Source organism: Oppia nitens, unplaced genomic scaffold (genome assembly GCF_028296485.1).
Source record: "Oppia nitens isolate AA-2021 unplaced genomic scaffold, nextdenovo-longstitch-racon4-pilon3 scaffold4_pilon_pilon_pilon, whole genome shotgun sequence".
NCBI classification, from domain to species: domain Eukaryota; kingdom Metazoa; phylum Arthropoda; class Arachnida; order Sarcoptiformes; family Oppiidae; genus Oppia; species Oppia nitens.
Genome location: NW_026533232.1, coordinates 6,146,499 through 6,159,141, shown reverse-complemented (window position 1 = coordinate 6,159,141; position 12,643 = coordinate 6,146,499). Strand labels below are relative to the sequence as shown.

General features: G+C 32.1%; 4 protein-coding genes across 7 annotated transcripts; 2 read left to right on the top strand and 2 right to left on the bottom strand.

Annotated features, from left to right (window-relative positions):
- Positions 1 to 182: 182 nt before the first annotated feature.
- LOC128959552 (rho GTPase-activating protein 190-like) lies at positions 183 to 9,892 on the bottom strand. 4 transcript variants are annotated; one of them, XM_054305532.1, is made up of 13 exons: positions 9,603 to 9,892; positions 7,042 to 9,183; positions 5,688 to 6,978; positions 5,088 to 5,570; positions 4,906 to 5,031; positions 3,525 to 3,643; positions 3,304 to 3,462; positions 3,117 to 3,231; positions 2,794 to 3,039; positions 2,453 to 2,680; positions 1,746 to 2,195; positions 1,441 to 1,678; positions 183 to 1,371 (listed from the first exon to the last, which is right to left on the bottom strand). In XM_054305532.1, the coding sequence occupies exons 2-13, from the start codon at positions 8,911 to 8,913 to the stop codon at positions 1,173 to 1,175; spliced, it is 5,526 nt and encodes a 1,841-aa protein (XP_054161507.1). In that variant the 5' UTR covers positions 8,914 to 9,183; positions 9,603 to 9,892; the 3' UTR covers positions 183 to 1,172. The 4 variants fall into 4 exon arrangements, with proteins under 4 accessions (XP_054161507.1, XP_054161508.1, XP_054161509.1 ...); XM_054305533.1 differs by lacking the exon at positions 2,453 to 2,680; XM_054305534.1 differs by lacking the exons at positions 2,453 to 2,680; positions 2,794 to 3,039 and having other exon boundaries at positions 184 to 1,371.
- An 82-nt stretch (positions 9,893 to 9,974) lies between these two features.
- Positions 9,975 to 10,766, top strand: LOC128959560 (FAD-linked sulfhydryl oxidase ALR-like). Its single transcript, XM_054305552.1, has one exon. The coding sequence runs from the start codon at positions 10,206 to 10,208 to the stop codon at positions 10,722 to 10,724; it is 519 nt and encodes a 172-aa protein (XP_054161527.1). The 5' UTR covers positions 9,975 to 10,205; the 3' UTR covers positions 10,725 to 10,766.
- Positions 10,767 to 10,887: 121 nt separating this feature from the next.
- Positions 10,888 to 11,695, bottom strand: LOC128960322 (pleckstrin homology domain-containing family J member 1-like). Its single transcript, XM_054306394.1, has 3 exons — positions 11,404 to 11,695; positions 11,177 to 11,341; positions 10,888 to 11,117 (listed from the first exon to the last, which is right to left on the bottom strand). The coding sequence occupies exons 1-3, from the start codon at positions 11,501 to 11,503 to the stop codon at positions 10,888 to 10,890; spliced, it is 495 nt and encodes a 164-aa protein (XP_054162369.1). The 5' UTR covers positions 11,504 to 11,695.
- Positions 11,696 to 11,828: 133 nt separating this feature from the next.
- LOC128959561 (BET1 homolog) lies at positions 11,829 to 12,479 on the top strand. Its single transcript, XM_054305553.1, has 3 exons — positions 11,829 to 12,004; positions 12,062 to 12,162; positions 12,229 to 12,479. Exons 1-3 carry the CDS (start codon positions 11,968 to 11,970, stop codon positions 12,439 to 12,441), a joined length of 351 nt encoding a protein of 116 aa, XP_054161528.1. The 5' UTR covers positions 11,829 to 11,967; the 3' UTR covers positions 12,442 to 12,479.
- Positions 12,480 to 12,643: the final 164 nt, after the last annotated feature.

Sequence of the window (12,643 nt, the reverse complement as noted above, 5' to 3'; positions counted from 1 at the left end):
TTATATTACATTAACGGCCGCTTAATATAAATTATTTTAATAATTATACATAATTACAATACATTGAGCTTTTAAATAAAATAATAATAATAACGTATATAACAATTTATTAATAAATCACAGAATAATCCAAACAATTATAAAATCAATCAAATTATAAAAACTAAAAATATAAATAAAAATTCAATTAAAAACTGTGTATCTATTGATTTTAAATAATCATTTTTATAAATTAAATAATGTAAACAAATATTAAAAACAAATAAATAATAGCAAAGAAGCGGCTATTGATTGAAATGATGTGTAAAACAATTGGGAAATGAGTTTTGTGTGAAAATGTGAATCTCATTGACAATCAAATTGTGGTCATTAGGGAAGCAATTGAAGTATTTTTTTGGTCTGACTTTTTATTTACAGTTATATACTGTAACCAAAGCATCATTTTATTTTAAATTAGACTTTCATTGTTTTAAGATTTTTAATTATAACTTAATATTGCTTTCAAAATGATAAGTTTGGCACAAAATCTAGATTTAATATAAATATGTCATGTAATGAACCAAAATAACCAGTGATTTGCAAAAAGCAGTGGCAGTTAGATATAATACATGCAATCCCAACAAAATATATTTTACCAATTATTAGATTTACAACTATATAGCATTTTATGAAAATAAAAACATTTATGAAAAATTTTGAGCGAAAGTCAAATTATTGAATAATAATTTCTGTAAATAACTACATTATAGGACATATACACGAATTTAAAAAATCATTAATTGTGGCAAATGTGAAATCGATGGACAAATATTAAGTGAATTGATATGCAATTGCATTGGCATTAATTTAGGTCAAGCATTAGCTGCACAGGTATTCAACTAAAAAAGTTATGTTTCAGTCAATTACGGTAATACATGTCCGTAAATCTAGTATAAAGTAAAGCTTCCCTCAAAAGTAACATTAGGATTGAGTAAAATAAATTTGAATCATTAAATTAGAAAATTAATTGATTTTTTGAAAATATTTAAAATGAATTGATTTATGGTTTGTGTCTGTAGTTTGAGTGCACGAATGACCAGAATATGTATTTGGCGTTAAACACCACTTCTTTGTGATGATATCTCACTGTCTGATTGTTAAAATGCTGTTTAAGGTATAGAATGAAACTGCAATCAAACGATGAGCAGTACATCTTCATTGCCGAAGAGGAACTGGAATTCATCGATCAATGTCTGTACGAAATCCTCCAAATGTGGTCGCATTTGTTCGAAGACAAGCATATCACTAAATTCTATGGGAAGTAGTGTTGGCCACCAACAGATCGCTAAATTTTTAGTGTCCATACTATTGAGTCGACAATTATCTGCAACTCTGATATCAACAAATTTATTTATAAATATATATCTAATAAATAATTCATAAAAACAATAGTATACTTACTTAACAAAATGTTTGAATACAAATTTAATGACTTCAAAGTTAACCGATGGAAGGCTTTTGAGAAATTCTCTAAATGAAGACAAACGACTACTTTTGTCATTATAAGAGGACAGATCTGTTAACTCATCCATCATTGCTGTAGGTATAAGTGGAGGCAAACGTTTCGAGAAGAAGTCTTTGAGTGCAGTGGCCACTGCATTGACTGGTATATCCAACTCACGAATTGAAACATTAGGATCTATTTTATATAACAGTATATAATATTTAATATTAGAGTAAAATGTATGAATGTGTCCATTGTATACCTTCTTCGAATTTTTGGAACAGTAGGTCCACATGAGCTCTATTTCCTGGCACTCGGTATATACCTTCTGAATCAAGACCTTCTTCTTCAATAAATTGAATGCACTTTTCGACAAACAGTGGAACGGCATTGTCTTCACTCTGAATAAAGTCTTCAATTGTCGGTTCATTAGAAGTCGAATTATTCTTTTGTTTCTTCTTTTTCTTTTCATTTAATCTTTTAAGTCTTTCTTCTTCTTTAATTCTTCGTTTTTCAAGTTTCTCGTCTTCACGTGTTTTCTTTCTATCTTTTTCTTTCTTAAGGGCGGACTTTTCAATGTTTTCAGTGATAGCTGTGGCCGACTTACTCTTCAACACTTTACCCAACTGAGCCATTGTTGCATCTCTTGGATTGTAATCTTCTTCTTCAACTCCTTGAATGCATGACAATGACGACTCGTTTTTATGTTTTGCTGAAATTTAATTAAATATTTATTACATACAACTTATATGATGTACTCATGTTTTTTGTTATCATTCAGTTATTTATTAATAAGAAAACGGATCAAAATTAAATGTAAGTCAAACTTCATTCAATAGGTTAAATCAAAATCAAATCAAACAAATATTAACAAAATTAATCATAAATAAATCAAATTAATGTTAAATCAAAACAAATGATGAGTTGATGCGTGAGGTTATGAGATATCCATCAAATGAGATCACTTACGTGAGTGGTCTATAGTGAATGAACTGATATTATTATGATTGGACTCAATAGGACTGTTAGGATCACCAAAATTGGCTTCAGATAATGAGTGAGATTGTGTCGCAAGTTTGGGTCGTCGGCGCAAATGAAAAGAGTGATTTGGCCGCGACTTAATCTGTTGCGTGCCATCAATGGGCTCATTATCTTCATTGGATACTTCACTTCCATCTGATGGTGTATTAGCCCTCACTTATATACGATTGACAGCACAAGTAATAAACAAAGTAATAAACAAAGCAAGAAGTAAAGCAAGAAAACATATGAAGAAGAATACTTGAAACAAATGCAAACTATTATAATACCTGATGTTTCAAAAGCATCGACAGGAGAGTTAGCCCCAAGAGTGGGACCGTCGCTAACATTTTTAGCTGATTTATTACTAAAGTGATTGGAAGTGCTTTCAAATGATGGCAGTCGTGGCGGTGCCACTGGTATTCCACGTTTTTTACGCACCTTCTTGTGCGGAGTGGGCTTACGATTAGCCCTATTATATAATTCTCTCTCTCGGCGCTCGAGAGAACTCCAATCACTATCAGAATCTGAACCAACTATTGATATTTCAACCAATTATACAGAATGTAAACCTCAATATAAAAAACAATACAAATATATAAAACATTAATACCTTTTTCCAGCGAATCTTTGTTTCTTCTGTTCAGACGAACGCGATGTTTGCTATCAGTTATAGTGTTTTGAAGTCCTGAGTAATAGTCATGAGAGTTGCGCCCATAGATTGCGTCCTAAGTTTATCAATCAATTGATTATAAAAACAAAATATAATTATATTGATATTAAAAGAAATTGATGCAAACCTTAGTGTAATCTACGGGCATATCAAGTAAATCAGATGCAGCCAAAGGTGCATTCAAAAGGCCCACTTTTGGCATCGCTGATCCCTGTCGAGGACCAACAGTCAGGCGTCCAATGGCATCAGTAATGTTATCAAATTGTTTTAGATTTAATTTTCCCGGCTATTGATTAATACATTGAATTGATTTTTTAGATTAATATAATAGCAAATATCGATCGCTACCTTTGGCTTTATAGGTGGCGGCAATTTATGATGACTGCTGTGATAAGCGTGATATACATCATTGTCGAGCCATTCCTCACTTCCTCTCTCATAAACTCTATTATCTCTTTCCATCCAACCTATACATCAATAAACATATATATATATATTATTATCAGTTAAGATGACAATTATCGATCCAACAAAACTTTCTATAGTATATCACGTAAGCATTAGATTTGAAAAATAAATATAAATGAGGTTAAAGTGAAAATGCTTTGATTATAACCGTAACCCTAAATCGTTTACTTAATAGTTGACACTTATTTAATCTTTTAGGCTTAATATACAAACATTTAAAAAGTTAATGTTTGTAGTCATTACACACATTGTCTTATTGTTTAACTTAAGGATTAGTTTAATGAAATAAATTTTTAGATTTAAAGGATGAAATGCAAGGACTGGACGAGTGGTTATCAAAAGTACTCACTTTCTACAGAATAACCCAAAACTCCGGCAACAATATATAGCGGAGAGACTATTGTTTGGTTTGAAAAGTAAGAGAAAGTGTCAAATATAACATTTTTAATATTAAAAACTTAAAATATTAAAATAAAAACAATTGTTTCAACTTTATAGATAAATATAATGAGAAAATTATAACTATTATAAAAGAAATTATTATCAAACTATTTATGTTATCAAACTAAAGATAAAGAAATTAAAAAGCAATATTATATAGTGATAAAAAAATATTAAAATTGCAATAATTGTAATTATTTAAAAAGTTTGTATAAAAATAAATTAAAATATATGAATATTAAATATAACAACAAAGTACTTTAAAATAACTAAAAAATATACAGATCTTAATATCTTAGACATGAAAGTTAAATCAAATTAAATATATAAAAGTTATTAAAGTAGGAATCTATTAAATGAATAGATAGGACTCATATTTAAAACAATAAGTGATCCCAAATTGAGACACAACAGCATAATTATTTTGATTAAATAATTTAAAAACCGTTTGGTATATTGAGACTCAATTTTTAGACAACTAGTTATCATATTATAGTAAAAAATTCATTAGAAATGTTTGGCTAAAATGTATGAATCCTTTTTGTTAGCAAAATCATTGGTTTGCATTCATTGGTATAATTGATGGCTTAATATCATTCAATTTGTCATTTCAAACACAATTAATAAGTAAAACTATAGTAAAGTATTCATTAAATATTTTAAGTGATTGCGTGACTTAATATAATAAAGTATTAATTGTTTTCAATTGTTATAAACAATACATTATTCTAATTATCTAATAATTGTATAAATCTTTTAATAAGTAAATCTAATTTATACTCAAATATATTGTGAAATAAATGATAGTAAGAGACAATACCCTCATTGAAAGTGTGTTGAGTCTGCAAATGACCTGAAGTAGGCAAAGAAGGTGTCTTCTTGAGACGGGAAGTATATGGATAGTCAGGTGGTGCGGGCTCTGGAGGTGGTGGATATGCACCATATCCTGATAATAAAGTTACTATAAAGTACTGATAGATAGATAGATAGAAAGAGGATTACCGCTAAGGCCTGATGAGACGGTATCGTCGTCTTCATCGGAAGCGTCATCCGATGCATTGTCTGCATCTTCAGGCAATCGAGAAGAATGAGGGCTAAGTCTAATACCAGACACAGTGTTTCCCAAAGAAGAAGCTTTTAAACTATTAGACTTTTTAATGTGAAAATGATATTGAAATGGAGTAAAGGATTTTATATCAGAATAGGGAGGCATTCGTCTCCTATCAGTTGAATACAATGTTGAGGAATGAGGCGTTGCCTTCAGCTCGTCTGATGACGGCTTTAATGGTTTGTGTTGTAACGGATGTCTCGGCGAGAAATGACTTAAATAAGATGGTGGCGGAGACATTGCTCGGGTATATGGCGGCGGAGCATAAGACAGGTCACGTCTAGGCGGCAGCGGTGGGTTAACCGAGTGATCGCTGCGCCGATTGGATAGTGGCCTGTCTAGAGATTCAGTACTCGGAAAAGATTGTCGATAAAGATCTGATCGAATAGTATTTTGAAAGTCAAAGCAAAAAGCAATTAAGTATAGAGAAAGTTATATAAAAAACAATGAAAATACTATAAAGCAGTAAATAATATAAGTTATGACTGACTAACCCGCTTGAAGACTACGTCTATTCTTGATTTGACTCGGCTTTACAAGATGTTCACCATTTTCCTGATTATAAACACTGGCGTATACTTCACTGTCATCACTGGGACTTAAATGTTGTCCATCAACAAAACCACTCGACGATATGAGTTCTCCTCCATTATCATTTGATTTATCCCCTAAATGTTCATATATGCCATCAGAATCGGCAGAACCGCTTCTGATATGATAAGACTCTTGTCTTGTGGGCACTGTTGGAACTATTGGCCTATCAATAGAATAGTCAGAGTCGTCCATTTCAAAGGCCTTCTCAATTTGAGGTTTTCTTTCAAAAACTTCTTTGAGAAATGGAATAAAATATGAAGACTTCTGTTGATTTGGTGCGGAAGAAATAAAATGTGCCTCAAGTTTGTCGGCCATATTAGTGCCTTCAGAAAGAAGTTGAAGATCCAAATCATGATTTGAATAATAAATATTAGAGTTAGAGGTATCACTAAAGGCCACAATTTGAAGGGGAGTATTGGGAATGTTATCTGTAAAAGCACTCATTGTGGCAAACGATGCCTTCCGACCACAGGAGTAGATGAGTAAAAAGCCGTGAAGAAGTTCATCCCGATAGGCGTGTGCGCCGTGATATGAGGTGCAAACCAACTCAACAAATCTCTTTGTTTCTCCGATAATAATTTCAATCGTTATTGAATGAGAAGAAGTCACGTAATAAAGATTTTGATTGAGAAAAGGACTCATAATGTGTTCAATATTGAAGGGATCGCCGCATAGCATACAGACAAGTATTCTGATATCGGGATTGAGTGCCTGTTCGGGCAAAACTGATTGATATATTTGCATCAAATCGGCGCGTCGTTGTATGCTTTCTATAAGTGCACGCAATGCTTGACTTAAGCATTGAGTATCAAAACGACCATCAGATGAATGACTATTAAAATTGGTGACATCGATGAATGGACACTGAAGACTTTTGGCCCGATTTTGGCCTTCTTCTCGCAAAAATATTAAATCTTTTTCATTAATATTAGAGTTGGCAGCAAATAATATAACAATAGGAAGACCATGAAATGGTAAACCGTCCTCCTGTTCCAGATCTGATAATAATGTTTTCTCTAAACTCTGTCTCACATATTCTAAAGTCTGATGATTTGAATAAACACAAAAACATCCCTTTGGACTAAAGTCGACCGTTCGGAAGGCATTTTGTGGTAAATCAACGTCACCACCAATTATCCTAAAATCTAATGTAAACCTAGTGGTGTCCATTTCAAACGTTTCATTGATTTGCTAAATAATTTTTAAACAAATTATTAATTAATTGTTCCATTTTTAAAGTATTCTTAATTATACCTTAATTTCTGTACATAACTCATCACTAAGACCTCCCGAACCCAACAATATTAAGTTAATGTGATTATTATTAGATTCTGAAAACCAGTGACTATTTCTGGTATCAGTTGAGGGTCTTCTTGCTTTACATGCGTTATATTTTTCAATTAAAACATCCATACAATTAGGAAATACAGGACAATGCTCTCTAATGGGTCCGTGAATGAAACCTAGATGTCTGAGTAGCATAAGAGTCCTGTCCTGATCTAAACGATCTAATGCTTTATATCGATGGTCGTCCTCAAGAGTTTCAGTAATCTTTTGGATGTCGTCCTGAGTAATGACACTTCCGGGTCCAAGACTTGCAAAATGGTAGAACAAACTCGAGTGTTCTAATAATAATTCTTGGAAATTCATTTTTGACAAATCAGTTATGTCTTTTTGGTGCTCTTCGTATATCTCAATAATATCACGTTCGCTGAGAGACTCATAACATTCGCGACCCATAAACAAAATGCGTACTTCGGTTAATGACTTCCCTGGTGTGACAAAACCCGTTTCTTGTAAAAGTTGTTTAAACTGATGCCTTAATTCCTTTTGTCGTTCGCCACTTTCAAGACTCATTCGGTGTTCAACAAACACCTGTTCTGCTTCTGGAGTGTCTAAAAGGTCAAAAGGAATTCGAGTTTCTGAGCCGTCATCAAAGTCTGATACCTCTTGCCACGTCTGATCGGGATTGTCAACAAAGTATTGGTCAAAATCAGGATGAGATCTAATACGATCTTTAATTGTGGTCCATTCAGTTGGTTCACCAATGGTGTCAAGATCTGGCATCAGCTCTGTAAGTACTTCCGGTAATATCCTTAAATACATCTGCATTTTACGACACAAGTAATCTTCTTTAAGTTTCTTAATATGACGTTTAAATGTCATGTGTGCTGAGTCCTGTCCGAAGAGCTCACAATAGTTCATAAAGTCTTGACTTTGGGACAACTTTTTATAGGTATTGTTCCATAAAGTTCTGTAATCTGTTATCTGTGTTTGTATGAGTGATAGGTAAGCGTCATTGGCGTTGTCCAACGCATCCTTCCGATTGCGTGACGACTCAATAAACGATACATTCTTTGACTTGCCTTTAGTCCTGTCGATCATTTGAGCACAACAAACGAAAGCTAAGTCCACATTCACGTTCTCGTGAGCCGACGTTTCCACCAATACTATACTTCCCTTATATTCTTTGCGATTCACTAATCTTTCCGCTTCTTTTAGATAAAAATCGTAACACTCGTCATGTTTAGTGGTGGCCAACACTATTGGTTTCTTTGTCTTCATTAAACAATTCAATATAAGTGCTGTCAATTCAATCTGTCGTTCAATACTACGGCCCTGTACTTGGCTTACGTCAAACACACAAACATAACCATCGATAGAGAAGCGACCGTCATTAAGATATCTCTGTTCGTACTCCTTCTCAATTCCCAATTGGTTTTTGCAGATATACATCATCTTCTCTGCCGAAGACAGTCGAGTAGCAGCACATCGCTTATAGTAAGGCTCTGTTTTGCCGCTTTTAAACGGTTGGAAACAGGCGTCGTCTATGAACTCTGTTTGCTCGATCACACTGAAGGCCAGCTCATAGCCCTCATCCGATGTTTTAGTGGTCTCTCCCCAATACAACCAGTGCTCATTGTTTATTATGCGACCGCTGAAGTCGGTCTGACTTAAAACGGATATGTGGTCGGGATTGTAATCATCTTCTGATGGTCTAATAAAACGGTTACAGAGACACGACTTCCCAACACCGAGACATCCCTTTTCCTTTTCAGTGCCCGAAAGACCAACAACTGCTATATTGATTATCTTGTAATGACTGGTCTCTGTCTTTCGGGCCATTCTTAACGTAGATGTCTTCCAAAACGACGAATCGTTTGAAGAGTTGTCCAAATAATTCGCCAGTTTATCGATAAGTTAATTAACTTCTTATATATTAAATTTCATTATTATTATTAAATTATTAACTATTAAGTCAACACTACTAATGATTTCATATGATAACCATTGGATTGTATTCATGGAAATTATCACCAAATAATAATATAATACAAAATAGTTCATTCATTGTCCATATATTGTATTTGATCTCCAATTACAATCATATCAATTCTGTATTAATTAATATATGATATATATATATATTATCAATCAATAACATTATAACACTTATGATAATCACATTTAAATATTTCATTTATTTGTCAAAATATAATAATAATAATATATAATATCAAATGGGATACTAAACTATACTATAAATTAAATATGAAAATGTTATATCATATGTATATTAAACAAATTGATATTAATTGATATTAATTAGTTTACAGGCATTTAACTAAAATGACATTATATTGTATTGTTATAGTTATGTCTAATATAATCAATTGAAACCAATAGTCATAACAATTTCAATCAATTGTCATCACTATTGTCTCAATTAATGCAAACTATTGTCAAATATTGTCATTCAATGATAATAGTCATCATTAGAGAGACCATCATTGGATGTATCAATGCATACATACTGTTTAAATAGTCTTCAAGTGAGTGATGGCTAACAAATGCAGACACAAGTGATAGTTATTATGGATGAGTGACATACCATTCATGTGATTGTCGGACATGACATCTAAATGTCTAAATCACTGGTAAATCAGTGATCAAGTGATCAATAAACGAGTCATACATTCATTCATACAATTGATGAGTGAATGCAGTGACAAATGGGCGCACCTTTACATACATTGCCATTCAGTTACCATTGGCTCACAAACTACCAGTGCTTCCATACTATGGATACCAATGGATACCATCAAACTGTTGATCAACGATGTTATACATCCATAAGCATACACTACATCACCAGTAGATGGCAATCATCACTGATTGTAATAAATATCATCTAAAACATAGTGACCACACATTTACCACATTTATCATCTTAAATGATATTTCAAGACATTTACCAAATTAAATAAATACATTATTTATTAATCATATGTTAGATATAATATGAATATTGAATTATCACTTAAATGACATCCAATGATGAGATGATGTCATTTATCACAGCATTTCATTAGTCAATTAATTTTATTAAAAGTTATAATTTGTTAAATTTGGTGATAATGTTGTCATTTTTGGGATTAAATCAACTGAAAGTATGGCCACAATTAATGCAAATGAATCACAACGACGACTATATGTATGGCACCGGTGGTCGCAGCGCACAGCCGTGTCGGGCCTGTACTGACTTCAAGCAATGGTCGCAAAAACAAATCAAGTCTAAGACTTTAAGCGAAGATATTGAATGTCCTCTAAGTCGTGACCAATTAGGTCGCAATACGTGGTCTCTGTTGCATACGATGGCTGCTTATTACCCGAAAGACCCGACACCTCAACAGCAAAATGATATGAAAGCATTTATACAAATATTTTCCCGTTTTTATCCGTGCGATCACTGCGCTGAAGACTTTCGCAAAGATATCACAACAGATCCGCCACAGACTCAAAATCAACACACTTTAAGTCAATGGTTTTGTCACATTCACAACAAAGTTAACAAAAAATTAGGCAAAGAGTTGTTTGATTGTAATAAAGTTGATGAGCGATGGCTTAAGGGATGGTCTGATGGATCGTGTGATTAGATAATCTAATAATACTAATAATAATAATAACAATTTGATTCAATTGTTTTTCATTTATTTTTATAATTTAATTCATTAGTTGTGTTCAACAAAGATATTATATTTACGATAATATAAAATAGTAGAAAAATATTAAATAAAAAACATTTTTTGATTGAAATACTTATAATTGTATTAAATGAGAATCATTTGAAACATTTTGATCATTATTTTGGTAAGAATATGAAGCTAACGGATCAGTTCCGGTGATATCCATAATCTCTTTTTTTAACTCCAATAATCTGTTTCTTTGGTTTTGATAACTGCATTGACTCAACACTTGGACCCATTCATCACATTGTCTTTGGTTAGCGCAGCCTAAGAGGTGTTTCTTATCTAAATCGCTGTCAAAAGCTATGGTTAAACCAATTGATTAATTGGTTAACATAGAGATTATGACATTAAATGTATACTTAAGCTGAAGGCAAAGGGTAGCGCTAAGTCATCCTCTCTCTGGACGCGACACATCTCAATGATGAGGACACCGATCGGCTCTTTATTATAAACGCCTCCAAATTCATTGACCCGATAATAAAATAATAGGTTTCCCTTTAGTTTAAACCACCGCTCCTTATATCCTACCAAACAATTATCACCACAATTACCGATGAGTGTCAAGTCATTCAAAATATGATCAAACCTTCTCTGAAGCCGGAGTTTGCATTCTTGTGGTAAATGCGTCCCTCTTTGACTGCCGAACCCGACGAATACACAACTAACTCCCGTTCATTGAATCGCATGTCTGTCCAGTGGTCACAACTTTGGTCACATTAATGGCAATTATTTATATGTTTTTGTTTAGCTTTTTGTTATCTGTTGACAAAAACAATACATTTATTGCTTAATAAGTCTCACATATAAAGGATTGTATGGATTGTGTGTTAAATAAAACAATAGATAATTATTTCATATGATATATGAGTTATTGTATGGATTGACAGTCATTTGAATGCAATGTTTATAAATAGACAAATGTTTTTAAGCAATAATGTTATCAAATAATATGTTTGTATTTATAAGCAATTATTGCTTGAATGACACGTTATTATTGATTACAACATATGTTTGAATCTAATTTAATATCTTATGAAATGTCACTCGTTTTCTGTGATAAACTAAATCATTGATTCATTTAAATACTTTATTATTGAAATTTAGTTATTGATTGTTATTATAATAATAATAATAATATTAATTGCATTGAATGGCTAACAGACGGACAACACATCAGTCATTTAATCGTAAGTTTAAATGAATTGACAAAACAATTGAAGTGATAATTTGATTAACTTTTATAGCAAACAATGGATATACCGGTGAATCTGGTTTTGATGATATGGAGACCCAAAACAATCAACTCATTGATGGACTCAGAAGTAAAGTGGGAACTCTTAAATCGGTTCGTCAATTGTAACAATAATTGTCACAATTAGTGATAACCTATTTATTTTGATTATCCTTTTAGTTGACTCTAGATATGGGCGACGAAATCAAAGATCAGAACCATTTCCTTAAAGATATGGACAATACATTTGACTCGAGTTGGGGTCTGTTGTCATCGTCACTATCGCGGGTCAAACGTTTGGCCAATTCTGGCCAAAATCGACACATTCTTTATATTATTTTGTTTTCATTTTTTGTTTTCTTTGTCATATATATTATTATGAAATTTAGATAAAATTGATTCAAATGTTGATTTATATGTCTATTTTAATAAATAAATTTTATATTTACCATTGTCTCAAAAGTCATTTATCATTTAATAGCTTTTTAAATATTAAAAGTATTGCCATTATGTGTGGTATTTACAGTATAGTAATCATAATATATATTGGTTTTTTATGTTAACCAATATATATGATATATACTTACATTTGTGA

What these genes read in the sequence shown, in the direction of transcription:
- LOC128959561 (XM_054305553.1), top strand. Translation starts at nt 11,968, where the DNA reads ATGGCTAACAGACGGACAACACATCAGTCATTTAATC. An exon ending in AACACATCAGTCATTTAATC is followed by an intron (nt 12,005 to 12,061) that starts GTAAGTTTAAAT and finishes TAACTTTTATAG; the next exon opens with CAAACAATGGATATACCGGT. An exon ending in AAGTGGGAACTCTTAAATCG is followed by an intron (nt 12,163 to 12,228) that starts GTTCGTCAATTG and finishes TTATCCTTTTAG; the next exon opens with TTGACTCTAGATATGGGCGA.
- LOC128960322 (XM_054306394.1), bottom strand. Translation starts at nt 11,503, where the DNA reads ATGCGATTCAATGAACGGGAGTTAGTTGTGTATTCGTCGGGTTCGGCA. An exon ending in AAACTCCGGCTTCAGAGAAG is followed by an intron (nt 11,342 to 11,403) that starts GTTTGATCATAT and finishes ATTGTTTGGTAG; the next exon opens with GATATAAGGAGCGGTGGTTT. An exon ending in ACCCTTTGCCTTCAGCTTAA is followed by an intron (nt 11,118 to 11,176) that starts GTATACATTTAA and finishes GTTTAACCATAG; the next exon opens with CTTTTGACAGCGATTTAGAT.
- LOC128959560 (XM_054305552.1), top strand. Translation starts at nt 10,206, where the DNA reads ATGTTGTCATTTTTGGGATTAAATCAACTGAAAGTATGGCCACAATTA.
- LOC128959552 (XM_054305532.1), bottom strand. Translation starts at nt 8,913, where the DNA reads ATGGCCCGAAAGACAGAGACCAGTCATTACAAGATAATCAATATAGCA. An exon ending in AGTTATGTACAGAAATTAAG is followed by an intron (nt 6,979 to 7,041) that starts GTATAATTAAGA and finishes AAAATTATTTAG; the next exon opens with CAAATCAATGAAACGTTTGA. An exon ending in CGTCTCATCAGGCCTTAGCG is followed by an intron (nt 5,032 to 5,087) that starts GTAATCCTCTTT and finishes CTTTATTATCAG; the next exon opens with GATATGGTGCATATCCACCA.